At 45.7% G+C, this 18,666-nt stretch overlaps 1 protein-coding gene across 1 annotated transcript; it reads left to right on the forward strand.

Annotated features, from left to right (window-relative positions):
* The first annotated feature begins 840 nt into the window (after window positions 1-840).
* On the forward strand, window positions 841-13,749 carry LOC149352232 (uncharacterized). Its single transcript, XM_089577129.1, has 5 exons — window positions 841-1,103; window positions 7,128-7,189; window positions 10,382-10,477; window positions 11,216-11,242; window positions 13,336-13,749. The coding sequence occupies exons 1-5, from the start codon at window positions 1,025-1,027 to the stop codon at window positions 13,462-13,464; spliced, it is 393 nt and encodes a 130-aa protein (XP_089433255.1). The 5' UTR covers window positions 841-1,024; the 3' UTR covers window positions 13,465-13,749.
* Window positions 13,750-18,666: the final 4,917 nt, after the last annotated feature.

The raw sequence follows: 18,666 nt of genomic DNA on the forward strand, positions 1-18,666 counted from the left end.
AGTAATTTGTCCTTGCGGAACCGAAGACTTTGCATACAGAGTAGCGTAAGCTAGATAGAGAACGCTGTTCACGCGCAAGTGCAATATGTGATTGGGCATGTAGTGGGCAGTCGCAGTAGCCGACAAGACCATCCCATATGGCTCGACCAGTAACTAGCAAATCATACGAAAGGTTTGTTGAATTGAAGCTTACGGAGTCGGTTTTAAGTTTATCATATGCTCGTGAGGCAACGAAACACAGAAAGACGATGATGCTTATGAACGGCTGCACACTAATGTGCGTTGCAACCTATGTATGTTAAGGCGTATACAATACGTGACCTGGTATATTCGAATCCGGAATGATCCTGATGGAATGTTCGCTGGCGTTAATTGGCTGCATTAGAGCAAGATTTGTGCAAAAGCAGCAGCTGCAGCTTGTGCGTGTGGAAGCATAACACAGATAAGATCATGAGCAAGCATAAAACTCCTGAATTCCGCAAAGACACCTGTCACCGCACTTGCGCCTGAGAAGCTTCCGTTTGCGTTTCGGTCTGCGCTCAACACGTGACCTCGCATTAATTGTAGATCCACCAAGGCACGCCCATTCACAGGTGTGTACTGCTCGAATCATTAGTGCGGACAAGCACCGATGAGAAAAGAAGCTTGCTCCCATGGCGAGGATGTTGGCTTACAGGTCAGTGGCCCGAGGTACATAAACAAACCGAGAGAGAGCGTCTCTTCCACTTATCGGCAGACGCGCAGGCGCCTTCTCCGCGCGGGAGGGTCAGGGTTAAAGCCGCGTGACAGCTGACTGAGTGCATGTGTGCCACCTCATCAGCACGCTCAAAGTCAGCAAAATGGGTTCGCGCCTGGCTGCTCGCCGCACCATGTTCCTGTTGACGACGCGCTTTGGCGCATCAGCAGCCTGAGTGGCGCCTCGGCCAGGAGGCCAAAGGGTCAGTGTGGGCGGCCCGCACTTAGAACTCCGAAGCACCGCTGACAATCCACACGCTCCATTCCGCGGTCTTGCAATCGAGATACAATGAAGGCGACTGTCATTATAGTGGTTTTTATGTCCGCGGCGGTGTGCTTTGTTTCATCTGACCCACTCGATTTGTGTGGTAAGTGGATTTTGTTTGCTCTTCTCTAATTATGGAGCAAAATAAGTTATGTAGACTATAGCGTCACAGTCAGCAGCTAAGATTGAACAAGTGTAACCATGCAGCAATTCTTCGATGAAACCAAGACTAGCAAAGCAAGACTGCAGTCGAACACGACTCAAACGTCCGATTATGACATACACTAGAAATACTTGAACGCCACAATCAGTTCCTAGGGGCATCAAGTTGTTTGAAATGTATTAAATGAGGAGTAGATAAATGTGCGGCACTTTGTCGTGCAGATGTGTACAGATAAGTCATGAATAATCTCTCACACCTCCATTATAGCCCGATCACGGGTATGTAACTGGCTGCAGCACATATTTCGGCAGACAGGATCAGAAAATCGACACGCCTTAGGAAAGCGGCGTGTGATTGGCATGACCTCAACAACAGTTTCTATACTTTTGTCTTTTTGGGGTATGCTGTTACGAGTTCATGTGCATCACTCGCAGCTTTGTTGCCCAGCAATACCGAATTAGAAAGGAGGATGAATATGAGACACTCTATAGACCATTTACACAGAGCAGTTAGCGTTATGCACAGAAAATGTCGAGACCTTCTGAGCCGCCTCGCATGTCCAACGCCTTTAACAGCGCTATCTCTCACGCAGCACTGGGTCGGTGCGTGAAATTGAATTAAAAAAAAAACTTCGCCTTTCTCGGTGCACTGAAGGGGCTGGCGCCCTTCTCGAGTCTTCCAAGAAGTCTTAAAAAATCCCGCACATATCACTTCTAGGCAGCTTGCGCAGATAATGCTCAAAAACGCCGTCATGAGCGCGACCGAGAGTGAAAGCGCCGACTTCGTTAAGATCCGGAAGCAAATACCGCCGAAGTTCAGTGGAAATGACACACAATAAAATACCGTTAAATTAGGGCTTGGGAAATCGAGACGAAATGCAGACAGCGCGAGTTTCTCGCTCCAGAAGCAGAAGGCGGCGGAACCAGGCGCCGAGCTAATCATGATGGAACTATGGGGCCTTTTACGCTTCACAGCCTACTTAACTTTTTCATATGTTTGCGACCGAATTCGGTCATGAAAGGTCGCAGTCGTGAAAAACTAGTCGTTGAATCGTTGAAGTAGAGGAAAATGTTCCTAAGGTTGACTGGTGATAAATTTGACAGGACTGTGCAGGTTTCTCTGTCACTTTTCTGGTTTGAAAGTTTCTGTCAATACAAGACGTTCGTAAGTTGCTGTACCAAAAGAAGTATCTTAATCACATAACGTCCCGCACCTGCTTAATTCGGCGCCAACAGTAGCTGCGGAAACGAGCTGATAATTTGTAGAGGAGCAGCATAGTGCTATTTCAACCGCACTATTGCTGCAGTGCTTCAAAAAAAATCTTGCTGCGGCCAGTGATGCGAACACCTTTAAAATGAAGAAAGCGGGTCACGGTGCACATGCCCTTAACCTTAACAGTTTTAGATTGTAGTGAACCCGTACTTCCAAAAATGGGCGGTTAAAGAACATCGCTCATATTCCGGATAGTGGTGGAATTTCGCTTCACAGAATTTTCAGCATTTCATCTGATTCCAGACGACTGCGACACCTGAGCCCCTAACGCAAATTTTTCACTCCTACTTTCACCAGTTATAGGCGGAAGCTGCAAATAACTGAAACCGGACTTCGAACTTGCTGAATAAGGTTTCCTTTGGAAGCAGTAACGTTAGCTGCTTCCCCTATATATATCTTGGTTTGGTTTTTTGGGGTTTAACGTCCCAAAGCGACTCAGGCTATGAGGGATGCCGTAGTGAAGGGATCCGGAAATTTTGACCACCTGGGGTTCTTTAATCTGTACTGTCATCGCACAGTAAAAGGTTCTATAGAATTTCGCCTTCATCGAAATTCGGCCGCCGCGGCCGGGATCGAACCCCCCACGCGGTTGAGACAGAGTCAAAACCTTAGCTGCCATGCAGGCTATATCGAATCGGGGTGTAGAAGGGTACTATGTAAAAGTACTGGAAGATATCTGTTAAGGCTGCGCAGCCACCATACTCCTCCCTAAAGCTAGCAATAAAATTCCAATAATGAAGTGTGTCAGGCAGGGAGACACAATCTTCCCAGTGCTACTCACTGCCTGTTTACAGGAGGTATGCGATACCTGGATTGGGAACAGTTGGGGATTAGAGTTAATAGATGATTTCTTGGTAATCTGCAATTCGCTAGTGACATTGCTTTTCTAAGTCACTGGTGGGGTATTTGTAAAGCTTGATCAGCGACTTGGACATTCAAAGTAGAATAGTAGGTCTTAAAATTAACATGCACAAAACTAAAGTAATGTTCAACAGTCTCGGAAGGGAACAGCAGTTTACAATTGGTAGCGAGGTGCTGGAAGGGGTAAGGGAATACGCATACTAAGGGCTGGTAGTGGCCGCTGATCCGGATCATGAGAGGGAAATAACTAGAAGAATAAGAATGGGGTGGAGCGCATAAGCCATGTTCTCAGATCATGAATGGCAGTTTACCAATATCCCTGAAGAGAAAAGTATACAACACCTGTATCTTACTCACCTATGGGGCAGAAACGTGGAGGCTAACGAAAATGGTGCAGCTTAAGTTAAGGACAACGCAGCAAGATATGGAAACAAAAATGATAGGTGTAACGTTAAGAGACCGGAAGAGGGCGGAGTGGGTCAGGTAACAAACGCGTGTTAATGACATCCGAGTCGAAATCAAGAGGAAGAAATGAGGGCATGCAATGCGATGGCAAGATAACTGCTCGTCCTTAAGGGCAAATGAGTGGATTCCAAGAGAAGGCAAGCGTTGCAGGGGGCGCCAAAAAGTTAGTTTCATTGGATGAGATTAAGAAGTTTTCGGGGATAGCGTGGCTACAAGTGGCAAAGGACAGGGCTAATTGAAGAGACATGGGACGTAGTCAGGCTGTCGAGGATGATGATGTTAAGTTGTTATTCTCCGATTATATTCACCAAAGGCACTAGGTGGTCAGAATAGAGAATGTGAATAGCCCTTTATTACTACTTAATTTTGGAAAGCCTCAAGAATCATTTTGAAGCTCTTTACTTTTTAATTTATACAGAAATGATTCTTATCAACTGGCAGTGAATTCTGCAACTTTTGAGTACGCCTTCAGTGCTTCACTAGCGGTGTTGTGCTCGAACTACTGCAACCCTGCTTCTCTGATGCGAAATGCCGTCAACAAAGTTTGGAGTGGTTATAGAGGAGTTTTATGTTTTTAAATAAGCATAAGACGCAACTGATTTGCTTTCACCACCCTCACAAGAAACCCGAGCTTTTAGACACCTTATATGCACAAATGTGAAGATCGCGCTTGCAATAATGTTTACTATTCTACCAAGGTGAAATGAGTAGAAATGTGTTTTGGCGAGTCACTGTCCTGAACTTACCGCACTGACTACGTCGAGCAGGAGCTAAGAACGGTATGTGCGCATGTACAGGGTGTTCACCTAAGGCTGTACACAATCTTTAAAAATAGACTTTTTGAATGACAAGAGCGCTTTTTCGACATAGCATTGTCAGTGGTGTAATAGATCAAAATACATCAAAATACAGCTCAGACACGCTGACTAGCCTGCTGGTTAACTAATATTGAATAGTTAACTTTTTAATTGTTACTGTTAGGGTCTTCAATTAGAGGGAGGCGTGTAGCCCACCGGAATTAATATCGATATCAGTTTTTAGAATTTTGAAATGAGGTTACCCTCGGCGCTGTGGCCCAACAACTTTTGTCTATTTCGACGACTTACGTGCACTGGGGAGATCGCTTTACCTGCAAGCTTCTCGAAAGCGCGTGTATTTTGGCGCCATGTAGCCAGAATATGTTGGGCCAAAACACGGAGGTTAACCGCGTTTTCGAAATTCTAAAAACTGTTATGTACATTAGTTAGGGTGGGCTACACGCCTCTCAATAATTGAGGAGTCTAGCAGTAATGATTAAAAGTTATTCATTCAATATTAGTTAACCAGCCTGCTAATTAGAACATCTTAGCTGTGCACCGCTGATAATGATATTCCGAAATAAGCGCTCTTCTAACTGAAAAAGCCTATTTTATAAAATTGTGTAAAGTCTTAGATGAAACACCCTGTGTACAAACTAAGATTAGTGGGCAATTTACAACTACGATTGATGATTTATGAAAAATTTCTTGAGTCAGCGTTGCGGTAAGGATTAACGGTGTATGGATGGGCGTTCAGGTCTAAACTTAACGTGGTAAATAGGATATTACAAAGAATTGCATTGATATGTAGCATATGGCACCAGAAATCGGCATGTAAAAATAAACAACAGACAACGAAGAGAAATTCTTATATGTTGCCATTGACAGTTGTTTTGCACAAATACTTAATTTGAAATTCTTAAAAAAAAAAGAAACGTGAAGCAGTCCGACTTAAGTATTGTTTAAAAATTTGTTCTCCCAACAGTGTCTTGAACGATGGGAAACGACTGAAGATAATTATATTCTGTTCTATTTTAATCAACTGCCCAGAGAAACAGGGCCAGTCAGTATACGTGGAGTAGGAAAGTAAATGCAGGAATGGGTTGACAGCCTACTAAACTCACTGTTTTGCCCTGCTCAAGCAGTCTGTGCGTTTTCCTGCATGATTGTTTTTGAGCCTCTCACTTATTTTTTTTTCTTCATTGTTTTTGTCCTGTTCATGAAGTTTGTGTGCTTCCCTGCATAATGAATTTAGAGGCAGAAAGCCTCTCATTTGATTTTTTTTCTTTCCTGTTAATACCTACACGTATGTCTACCCCGATTGCATTATTTACAGCGGAGTTGTGATTGACTGAAAATTTGTTGACATTCAAATGCGTCGCTTTATTTTTCTTTTGTTTTTTTATTCAACTATTGTGTGGTGTGCTGTTTACTTGTGGTTGTGCATTAATTTATAATGTGCAATTTCTTTGCTTTTGTTCGCTGTGCTTCCCTCTCTTCCGAAAAATCATAAGCGCTTGTGTGGGCAGGCATTTGCTTTGAGATTGTAACTGTATGAATAATTAAATACAACTTCCTCGTGCCAGTGCTCTCTTTGGACAACCTGCTCTGACTCCATAAAATCAATCATCTTCATTAGCTCCGATTTATTGCGATTGCCATTTACCACACACGCACAACTGGGAGGAGAGCGGGCGTCGACAGCCCCGACAGTGTTTTCCATGGCTGACGACAGGTGGCACAATCACCGTACTGCTCGGGGAGTATGCTGCGCTTATAATTGACGCTGCTGAAAATTATTCCCGCGTTTCAACACGGGTGTCCGGTACTAAAACGAGAAAATGAATATAAAATAACACCCGTAGCAGGGTGGGCTCGGCTGCTGGATATATTCTAGCCGATTCGAAGAGTCAGAAGAAAACTAGTCAATTACACGGTTAACAATCATGATTGTTTTGCTGCAGAGACAAATCGTCCGCATATTCGCATATCGCCATTGTGTGCAGCCCGCGAGCTCAATATTTTCTGCAAGAGTTTGAAGAGTGCCTTGCGGAATGGCGCCAGTGTGCCGAGAGACGCCGGAACAAAGGGAGCCAGAAATCCAACACTGGCGTTGCGATCACGTGACCAACAACGGCAGCGTTAACATTCCCGCGTTGTAAAGCGTTTGTACGGGCATATCTTCATCCTTGTTTCTGCCCCGCCGCGGTGGCTCAGTGGTTATGGTGCTCGGCTGCTGACCCGAAAGACGCGGGTTGGATCCCGGCCGCGGCGGCTGAATTTCTTGAAGGCGAAATTCTAGAGGCCCGTGTGCTGTGCGATGTCAGTGCACGTTAAGGAACCCCAGGTGGTCGAAATTTCCGGAGCCCTTCACTACGGCGTCCCTCATAGTCCGAGTCGTTTTGGGACGTTAAACCCCAATAAACCAAACCAAACCATCATCCTTGGTTCTAGAGCTACAGCATTTATACTCGAACATCAACTTGCCCAAACTACTACACGGGCCACATGCTTGCTCTCATTACTTCTGTACTTGAGCCTGACGTAACTGCTTGATTTCCGTATCCAGGAAGATCTGTGCCAGAACTCGGCTTTCTCATGAACTGCATCCGTCTGAAGACAACTCCTTCTGTAAGGAAAAAAAAAGAAAACGTTTCTGTATATATGTGGCGCGTTCACTGTGTATTCTTGCAACGCACTTATTCCTTTCAGTTTTGCTTTGCAATGCTTGTGTTGTCAAAACTGCCTACGGCGTACTGTGTCGGGAATTGCGCGTGCTGGCAATAGCGGAGGAAAATGGAAAAAGGGAGCATTTGTTTTGCTTGTGATGCGCATATTTTAGGCTTGTCGATTCATTTTCAGCTAGAGTGGGGTCTACCGCCAAGCTGTAACCAGCAACTATAACCTCTCAGAGCGAAAACATGAGGCTCCAACATTAGTAGCCTGCATAGCCCAACGTGTATCGAGAGCCAAGCTCGACAAGGAGAACGGATCGGCTGTGGCCGACATAAAGATTTCAACCGTATTCTCCCTCTATTCCATAATGGCAACGTTGTACTTTCCCCGGTGGTTTGAATAACCTAGGACTGTGTGCGCGTTCTGTACTGCATTCTTCAAAATACAATCAGATGCTCGCAACTGCGGTGTTTTGTTTTTTTTTCGAAGCCAGTGAACAGAGTAAATCACTCCATTTCTCGCATGGAGAACTGTTACAACTAGAGAACGTTATGAAAATTATTTGTTGCATGTGCAATAATGCATTTTATATTTCATTCCTCCAAAACGGGATACTTCAGTCCAGAAGCGTTCTCGCAATCAGGAAGATTACTTCATGTCATTTCTAAGTTTTTGTTCTTAGTATATAGCCCTCATTTGCGGGATTTTCAATCTTTGCTTTCAGTTTAAAGCGTCGCCTGAGTAACATTTTGTTCCTGCAAAATAACGCCTAGCATGTGTGCCCTACACAAATAAATATATATATAGCGGGAGGATACTTTTATGTATTTCCTGGATTCAAATTAGGTATTAAAGTTTTCAGATTACAAATATAGTTTGTCAAGAAAAACGTGGTGTAACTGAAGAAAAAGGATCTCTTCCATCTTGTGCAGGGCGTTAAAACATTGAAGTATCAGTGAAAATCAAGCACACAAAACATGTAAAACCCAGTCATACGTAAGATCTTTCCGCAAGAACATCCGGTTATAGGTGCAGTACACTTCGCATGAGAAGTGTACAGGAACAGTTTAGGAAGCATCGTATCAGTCGGCATTGACATTCAGAATACATACAAGGACTACGAAAGATTACGGACGAAAGAGACATTCAGCATGACAGCACACAATAAGCTATCAATAGGGGGAAACAGAACGCTTTATATGTCGAAACCGTAGTCGAAACATAGATGAACAGCAGGAGAAATTAAAGATAAAATTCCTGTTTCACAACACAGCAACGCATGCTGCTGAAACGCATGACGATTAAAGATCAGGATTCAGCTTAAAGTTCCATTTTGTCGTCTGAGAGCACGACTGACCGCAAACGTTAGCTCTTCGGCCGGCTGGTGCATGCTGACCTTGAAAAAGGGGGTACCAGCGAAAACACAAAGAGGCGTACACTACACAGGTGTTAGACAACGATGAAAGCTGGACTTTCAACTGTGCTTTACTAGCATATACATTGCCGCACAAAACATTACACGCATGCGCGCCTTCAACCCCTCCTATGAGATGTGGCTTGATGGTGTGTGAATAGATGTGAACTTGGTCACATTTTTATCTACTTGCTAGGTAGGCCCGCTCCTTGATATTTAAGGACAAGGACGTATCACACAATTTTCTTTCTGATTGCCAATATGAAAAGCTTCTAATATTTTCCGCTCGTATCTTCTCCTTCTCCTTCCTAAAATGGTCACAGAATCCAACATCAGCAGTTTTTTTTTTGTACCTTTTGCAGCTGCGGCAATGCACTGATAAATACCTTCCCCGGTCTCCACCTAGGGATGAGTCATGTTCCTGCTGACGCCTATTAACACGCGTGCCTGTCTGGCCTACATGCACTTTTACGCTGGCCAACGGAATGCAGCAAACAGCACTTGTCTTGAACTCAATAAACAGTTTCAGTTGGTCAATTCTACATGGCCTTTGCTTTCTCCCATCGTTTCTAACTCTCTCGCAAAGGCCAGCCAGTTTACATGGTGCGGAAAACACAAGGCTAACGCCATGCCTTTCAGCCAACGCCGTAATACCAGGGGGTACTTTATGTAAGCATGACATAACTTCCAATTTCTTCCAATGAAGCCAGGCTGCCGAAAGGGAAGGGTCTTGCACGCCAGGAGCCGCCAACGTCGGAGCGAATGAAGAAAATGGAAGTCATTCCATACATAAAGTATCCCACAATATAAGAAGGTGGCTGAAGAGCATGTTGTTAGCCTTGCATTTTTCCACACCTTGTAAACTGGCTGGACTTGGCACGAGAACTGAAAAAGAGGGGAGAAAGAAAGGGGCATCTAAAATCAACCGTGTGAAACCCTTCGCTGAGTGCTAGACTGGTGTTGTTCACCACATTCCGTTGGCGTGTGGAGAAGTGTACATAGACCAGACAGGCAGGTGTGTTGTCAAGCGTCTGCAAGAACACAACACATACCTAGGCGGGGACCGGGCAAGGCTTTTAGCAGTGCACTATTGCAGCAGCAAAAAGTGCAAAAAAATCTGTGCCGATGTTCGACCGCATGACCATTTTGAGGAGATGAACGAGCAGATGTGAGCAGAAAATCTTAGATGCCTTTCATATAGGCAATCAGAGAGAAAATTGTGTATGGGATAGGGCCTTGGGTTTAACGAACAAGGAGTTTGCCTACCTAGCGGGTAGATAGAAAAGTGAATAAGCCAACATCCATTCAGCATCTAGACACGTGACATAAGAGAAGTTTAAGATGCGGATGCGGCGGATGTTCTGTGCGGCAATGTATGTTTCAATAAACACAGCTGTAAGACCAGCGTTCATCCGCGTCTAGCACTTCCACCTTGTGTACACGTGTTTGTGTTCCGCTGGCGACCCCTTTTCTGCAAGTTCATCAACTGATCGGACACTGATAGTCATGCCGTGCTTGCGAGATGTGAAGCTGCATGTCGCTGTAATCCCTTTTTCTTCTGTCATATGATCTAGCGCGAGTAATTTCTTTTTCTGAATTTGAGGTACGCATACACATTATGAAGCGATGACTGGCTGAATGGTAGTCATCATTAAGTGTGAAACGCTGCAAGAGGCTTGTTATAGGCCACCTGTTGAAAAAAATTCTTGCTTTTTCTTTTTATCGCGACACAGTTTCGCAGCCTACTCAGCAAATTCGTGACCAAGACGCGCTGCACGGATGATGTATGTTTCGTGTTGGCATGGTGCCGCAGCAACAACAACGATTTCGTGAGTTCGCCATCAGCTGAGCATTTCGCAGAAAACATTACCAGGAATTCATGACAGCGCCCAGCAGTGCCAATAAGCCTAGCGGACTGTCATGTTCTGCTCTGCAGCCACGCGGTCATTCACCTTCTTTCTTACGTCACGGAAGATGTCAGCGCGTTATTTTTAAATGTTCAAAGTCATGCACCGCGTTCTAGCAGTGAAGTGAACTAGAAACGCTTGTCCCGAATTCCTGGTAATACTAATAGAAAAATTGTTTACCAGGCGCCGAGCCCCTGATATTGGTAATGATCTTTTTAATGGCAAACAGGCACAGCTCTGGCGTTGAAAATAATAGAATGAAGCAATTTTTGACCAACTCGCTATTTCTCTACCTCCGCTTCCTCCAACCACCTTGTCTTTATTTTAGACGCGTGCATTCCGTTATAATTTGCTCAACTATTTTTTTTACAAATCTTTTAAACTGTAGTACATCCTGCAGAGGAGACTGATTACGGTATTTGACTGCAGTAACATACTTACGTACTTTGGACAACACGAGACAAATCTATGAATTTTAGCAATCAACTATCAACGCCATACACTATATTAGCTGGTTTCATTCCTTGCAGTTCATTTCTGCATCAGCGGTGCAGTTATGTGATACTGACCCTCTTTTTTCTGTTTTCAACCATGGTTTCGTCATGTAATGACCAATGAGTGCAGATGTGTATGTCGTTTATTCTCAATTTATTTTTTCAGAAAGGAAAAGCTTTCAAAGCTATGCCGGTAAGTGATCTTGTGACTCTTCTTCAACAACCACTTTATTTAGCAATTAAGGCACATTTATGAATTGGTGGTAAATAAACAAAGTGGCCAAATAAATAAATCTCACTGTTACGATGGATATCTGCATTTGAAGAAGTAGTGCGAGGAGTTTCAGGAACTGAGCCCGGGTAGATTAGTTTCCACAAAAAGAAACACGGTGGCGTACTGTGTGAGACCTATGAAAAGAAGGCCAGCGACAGCTCTCTTGAAGGCTCATTTTTCGTTCTTGTACAGGCTTGGCTGGCGGCACCTCAGTGGAAAATCTGCCAGTTTTCTCTTGTGAAACGTGAAACTAGATGAGCTTGAGCTTCTACGATGCCTATGTGACGGTTTAGACGTTATTCTTTAGTGCTATTTTTCTGGAGATTCTAGCCTTCAACACATCTAGGGTTTACTATTCGCAGCTTGGTGCTAGCAGTGGCTAAATCAGCAATGTTTTGCACTTATATTAGCAAAACTAAGACTATTTTTTACTCTGCGTGAAAACGAAAACTCGTCAAATGATTTTTGACACCGACTTTTGCGTCGTTCATAGGCCGGTTTAAAATTTTACCGACCTATCAGCTGGGTTGTTCGCCCTCATATTTCGCTCAGGTCCGATGTTTGACGATGAGTTTTGTTGAGCACAAAGTTTGGGTAATGCGAATGTATCGGATGTGGGCGCTTTTTGCGATGATGCCGGGTTGCAAAAATTCTCTTGTAAAGCTACGTTATCTGACCTCACGAGCGTAGAACACCCACCGCGTAGGCTTTAGAGGTGTGGAGGCAGAGTGGGTAAAGCGTTTCGCCATCAGAGAAACAGGTGCCCCCCCCCCCCCCCCCCCTTTTCTGTTTGTGAACAAAAAGGGAAAACAATCTGCCTTAGTGTTTTGGTTTGGTATCACCGCAGTAAGCGTGCATGCGTGACTCATTCGGGCTCAGTTAGGTAAGTACTGCACCCGAAAGTAGGAATAAATAATACCCACTGTGAAACAACACCGCTGTGTGAAATTTGAATCCACAGAACCCGGCAGTTTAATCGGGTGTAGCATTTAAACTTGTCTCTTTGAAAGAAAATGCGGCCTAAAAACGAACTAAAAAAAGATCAGACTTGAGGTTATTAGTGACTTCAGAAATCTTTACTACCTGCCTTCAAGTTGTCGCTGCGGCTAGCGGGAGAGAGAGAGGAAGAGGTTAGGCGGGTAGACTAATCAGAAGACGGATCGGCTGGCTGCATCGCTTTCGGAGAAAAACGGGTGCAGAAGGGGAAACGAGGGTATTCAGTGAGCGTCAGTTATGGAGCCGCGTGCCCCAAGACGCAACTTGTGGAGTAAGCAAGACGCAAACGAAGAGGCAAAGTGCGTGGGAAGATCAGTGTACATGGGTTTTACATGTATTTAACTTCACTTCCGAGAATTCAGAAGCGAACTGCAGTACCTTTCAAAATGCAGACGTACGGCGCCCTTGGTATCACTGAAATTGGTTAATTTAATAATGATAATGCATGCGTATTTACTGTCCCGCAATGACATACCGACTTTTATTGATATAGAGGAAAGCGTCTTCGTATGAATACTTTGAAAAGTACTTGACAAAAACCCGCAAAATTTCGGTAGTGTAAAAATTCTTGCCGACGCAGAAAGAGATTGCAGGACCAGCATCATGCAACATTTGTTTAGGAAGTGCGTGCATTCTATTCTTATTATGCGGATTGGTGACTGCTGATCCGGCGATAAGCTTTTATTTATTCGTCAAATACCTCCCGTGCGGGGTATTTGAGGAATAAATGAATGAATAAATATGTAAAAACGGCAAAGCATTGCTCTTGTCATGCCATTGATAACCTGAAAAAAAAAGCACGCCTTATGCATTTATGTTACCTTTGTTTAGCAGGTGCTAGAAATGAAAGAAATAAAGGTATTATAAATTGTTTTAAAATCAAATATCATCCTTATTTTTTCTTAGCAACCTTACGGATAGTGGAAGCAAGGAAACCGCAGTACGTCGGGCGCTTTCGCACTGTTTGTGTAAAATGCCTGCCTTCTAAAACCTCTTTACGTTGCGTGTCCTCGCAGTACAAGTACTTCCTGGAGCTGTTCAACGCAGCCAAGAAATGTGGAGCAAGAAGGCCGCCTCAAGAACGTCCTGTGGGTGCTGAAATGTGGCAGCACTTCATCAGAATAATCGGCGCATTTTTCTTCTGAGCGATGCCTCTTCACTCGGTCGTCCGACCCAGTTCAAGAAAGCATGCTCATCACCTTCTTTTGCCTTTTTTTCCTGCTGGCTGGATCTAACTGACTAGATCTGCCAAAATGCATTCGCCGACAAAATTTTATTACCTTATCTCGAAACCGAAGATTCTCCCGAATGGAACACAAAGGAACTCAGTCAAGGCACTAGTATGATGTAGCAAGAAATGCCATAAGTAACAACGTGTCATGAAATGCCATGTCATAGCATGACAAGCGAAATAAAATTCCACTCAAGGATGCTGAGCCAGTCTCAATATCGAACGACCTCTGCGGAAAAGTAGTACCCACTAGCCCTGCTCTGCGAAGTGAGGCGGATACAAGGGAATCTTCTCCCCATCTACCTCCTACGTGCTGTCATAAATGTCAAGCTGCCGCCCTGCTGTAAATAGGGAAGACAACACATTTTCTCACTTTGCTGTCGTCATCTAGGAAATAGGCCCATGTATCAAAAGGCAATAGAATAGCTTTATATAGCTGCTATGCAGGCAGTAGGAATGTTACATGCTATATTAAAATGTTAGGCTAAAGTTAAAATAAGGTTCATGTTCAATCCTGAATATTAATTCATTGTTCAAACTAAACCTATGTTACAGCTGCGTTTTAAATATTGATATAATGTTCAAACCGTAACTGGAAAATAAGAATGCAAGCATATTTCAAGCGTTGCGTTAAAGGGAGCCTTGCACTTTTCATGCAGTAATGAATCTCTTCAATTTATTTATTTCATTATTTATTTATTTATTTACACATACTTTAAAGGTCCGATGTTACTACAAAAATGAGTGAGGAAGTTGTTGCATGATTTCGTAGTTCGGAACTGCAAATGGAACTCTAAGGCGTTTTGAACAATGACCTTGAAATTAGCGCTGCCACGAATGTAGACTGGAGGCAGTAAAGAGGTTCCAGTCTTTGATGGTTATTGGTATAGGGTATTAATAGTACATATTGATGCGAGAAGATAGCATATTAACTTTGTGTTTATGATCAATGCTAGATCTGGTGTAACTAAATGTGGAGGAAAAATCTTTTAAGAAAAATCACTCTAATATACTTCATGAAACAGACAGAGGCGAGAGCACTTGTGGCGTAATGAAAGGTCAGGCAGATCGAGTGCTATTTTCATGGACGCGAGGCTGCAATGACGTGAATAATTAGAGAGTGGCGCGGACCTAAATGAACCATACAGTTTGTGTCTTCGAGGAGCTACCACTTGCGTCAAAAATGTTTAGAATATTTTAACAAATATTTAGAAAGTAATAAAATATTAGCACATGTGAGCCTTCGATATAAAGCAATAAGAGTGTTGAGGATTTTGCGGGGTCGCAGCGGAGCACCAGACAGAGACGACCAGCGTGGCAGGCTTCTAGTTCCGGACTACTCGTGCCGGGCGTGCGCCACGAGCACGCGCTGTCCGTCTTTATTTTCCTCTAGCGCGCGCTGTAACGCCGATCTCAGCGCCGGCGCTTTATAGCGTCGCCGGGCGCTACAGGGCCCCCCGCCTAGACGGAACGGCGAAATGTACGCGCCGACGGGGCAGAGATGGATTAGCCACAGCGGCAAGCAGGTCTGCAGGTGGGCCGGCAACATCTGAGGGGAGCTCCTGGGGAGGTGTCTCGAGGTACGCTGGTTTGAGTCGGTCGAGGGAGACGACCTCTTGACGACCATCGAGCAGGATTGTCGCTGACTTTGTCGTCCGGGTGAGGACGCGGTACGGGCCATCGTATGAAGGGGTAAGAGGCGCCTTTACAGCGTCTCGCCTGAGAAAAACGTGCGTCGAGGAAGCAAGGTCCGGGTGCACAAAGACTTGATGGGCAGTTGAGCGAGGCGGCACTGGGCGCAGGTGCTGGAGACAGTCCTGTAGGCGGTGAAGGTATTGCAGGGGTTGGGACGAGGGAGCCGAAGGTACGAACAAGTCTCCGGGAAGCCGTAGGGAGGTACCGAAGACGAGTTCGGCCGCCGAACAGCCAAGGTCACGACGCAGGACGGCGCGAAGGCCTAGGAGCACCATAGGGAGGTGATCTACCCAGTGCTCGCGATCCAGGCGCGCAGTAAGGGCAGCCTTGAGCTGGCGATGAAACCGCTCGACCATGCCGTTGGCACAGGGATGGTACGATGTGGTGCGGCAGTGTTTAGTGCCGAGTAGCCGGGTGAGCGAAGTGAAGAGGGCGCATTCGAACTGGCGGCCGCGATCCGTGGTAACAATGCCGGGGCAGCCGAAGCGGGAAACCCACGTCGAAACGAAGGCTCTGGCAACTGTTTCCGCAGTAATGTCCGGAATGGGCACGGCTTCGGGCCAACGGGTGAAGCGGTCGACCATCGTCAGAATATACTTGTAGCCCTGAGAAGGGGGAAGCGGTCCAATCAGGTCGATATGAATATGGTCAAAGCGTGATCCAGGCGGCAGGAAAGACTGAGGGGGAGTCTTGGTATGGCGTGTCACTTTGGTGGACTGGCAAGCAAGGCATGAGCGGGCCCACTGGCGAACGTCGGTGTTAATGTTCGGCCAGACGTACCGCTGGGTAACGAGGCGCTGCGTGGCCCGAATGCTAGGATGGCAGATGTCGTGAAGGGAATGGAAAATGGCACGACGAAAGGGCTCCGGGATGAACGGTCGCAGTAGAGCCGATGATATGTCGCACCAGAGTGATCCGGGCACAAACGGATGAGGCACGAGCTGCAGACGGAGTGCTCGAGGGTGGTCACGCAGGGCGTGCAGCTCAGGGTCTTCAAGCTGTGCCCGCGCCACTGTTGAGGTATTAGCGGGGTCGCAGCGGAGCACCAGACAGAGACGACCAGCGTGGCAGGCTTCTAGTTCCGGACTACTCGTGCCGGGCGTGCGCCACGAGCACGCGCTGTCCGTCTTTATTTTCCTCTAGCGCGCGCTGTAACGCCGATCTCAGCGCCGGCGCTTTATAGCGTCGCCGGGCGCTTCAAGAGTATAGAGCATGTCGTTTGAAGAATGCATGCCGTGACACCCGCAGGAATGTTGCAGGCTACATCTAATTTTCAAAAGGAAATGTACCGCTAATGTTTCCCTTGCGTTTTTAAAGTTGCGCTACTGAAAGTGCTTTCCTTAAAAGTTTTTTTTTTCGTACAATTAGACACTCTGGCAAATCTCAGTCTACCATGCTTCCAGAGCGTCAGTTATACAGCCAGGCAAATGCTGACGCACCCTTGGCCACAAAAGAGCAGTGAGCTGAGCTCATTATCGGCGAGAAAAAACTGTTATCATATTCGGCGCGACGGTATTTTTATTTTGCGCTGTTCTGAGGGAACAACTTAGTGGTTCGACATCGATACCGCATGGCAAGGCAGTGCCGGGGAATATCCGGTCGTTTCCTCGTCGAAACGTCCTACGCGCAGGGAGCGGTGGGGTGCAATCGTGGAAAACCATGACAACTTTTCAGTTGAAGGTGTTATTAAGCTTCAAAATGTGTGTGAGCTAACGAGTAGTGTATTTACGATAGCTATCCCGGCCCCTGTATTCCGCCTGAAGTACTGTCTGTACAATTGATCCTCGACGATGCGAATGCATCGAGACCGCAAAAGTAATCTTAGCATTCAAATTTCATATGCTGGGAACAATCAACAAAACAACATGGTATAGTTTTAATGGAGTTAAACCGAGTAGACGTGCGAAAGCATGCGTTTAGCTTGATTGGGTCATGGTTTTGCTTTGCCTTATCGTTGCCACATCTGGCGACGACATTAGACTTAAGCTCTGATCGAGGTTAAGCTGGCCTTATCTGTTTGCGCCGCAGGTGAAGGTTGGTATGAAGACGGCGATGTGCAAAGAACGGTGCGAGAGTGTGTTGCAGTTTAGCAGAAGGCGTGGTCGGATGCGGCGATTGCATAGAGCCCTGGTGCAGTGGCCAGCGAAGTTTATCTGTTCGCGCCGCCGCGGGTTCGACCCAGTCTGCCTATGGTTAATTTATTTATTTATTTATTTCACACACAAGAAGCCTAACGGGAAGTCGCTGTTGCTAGGAAGACCTCAAGGCCGTAAGATCGGTTGAGAAGATTCATGGTCGGGGTTGGTGGGCGTATGAGTGATTTCGTACCAGAAGAAACTCTGAACACCCAAATAAAAGTAGTGCACTCTCGACATAACTGGTAAGAAATACATTGACGTTCGCTTCCATTTATTATTAATCAGTGCCGTGCAATGAATCATTAAACAATCTGTAAAAGATCGCGCTCACGTCAGAACTCAGATTCGCCTAGTTGGCGATGCGCTTCAGAATGTACAGGGCGTGAACCAAATGGGACACCGACGGCGGTCGCCAAACGCTACCGTAGCTGCTTTGACCGTCAATGTGAGAATCCCTCCCGTTGACGACTATGCTCTTGATCGCACTGAGTCGGCTGGCCGCCGTCTGCGGTGACGTGTGCCAAGAGATTCTGCGTTGATTTTTTAGCAGTCGCAGACTTGCGTAATGCTCGGTCCTCGGTTGACTCAAGTATCCGCACTTCTGGAAGCAGATTGCGATATGGCAGCTGTCTTAGCAACCTCATGCCAGAGATAGCCGTATATTTAGTTGCCGCCATGGCCAGCTGTCCTTGCTCACTGCATGGCTCACATCCGCGGCGCTCACCCGTTCGTGTCGTCTACCACGTCTCGCATCACCTTCCGCTTCGTACCGAAATTTGAGACCCATTACGCAACATGTCATCGCGAATTTCTAATCACTGAAGGATCCAAATATGTGAACCTTGAAATGCGTCGTCACACCATTAAGACCCTATTTATTTATTTATTTATTTATTCGTAGGTAGCGCTAGTACCTCGCGTTGCTCAAGCAACGAAACTGTATTCGCAAGGACCTGGCTAAAGGGCCCCATGTGCTGCAGCACCACACTCAGTCATACGGTCAATTTCTATAGTTCCTATTACGGCATAATGAAAAAATTAATCTTGTTACTGTGATTCGCGCCTTAGTAGACAACTTGGGATGAATTTCTACCTCATTGTGTTCTTTAAGCGCTGAAATCTCCTGGGGGTTTTTCAGCGCCAAGATACGAAAAACCGAAATCGTTTTCCCATTTTGCCTTCGTCGAAATGCACCCGGCGCTGCCGAAATTGATTTCACGACCTATTATTCTGGAGCCAAACGCCACAGCCAGGAAGCCACATAGGCTGGTAGTTTCTACGGC

The sequence above is a fragment of the Amblyomma mixtum genome, chromosome 3 (assembly GCF_055824585.1).
Source record: "Amblyomma mixtum isolate Tamu chromosome 3, ASM5582458v1, whole genome shotgun sequence".
Taxonomy (NCBI): domain Eukaryota; kingdom Metazoa; phylum Arthropoda; class Arachnida; order Ixodida; family Ixodidae; genus Amblyomma; species Amblyomma mixtum.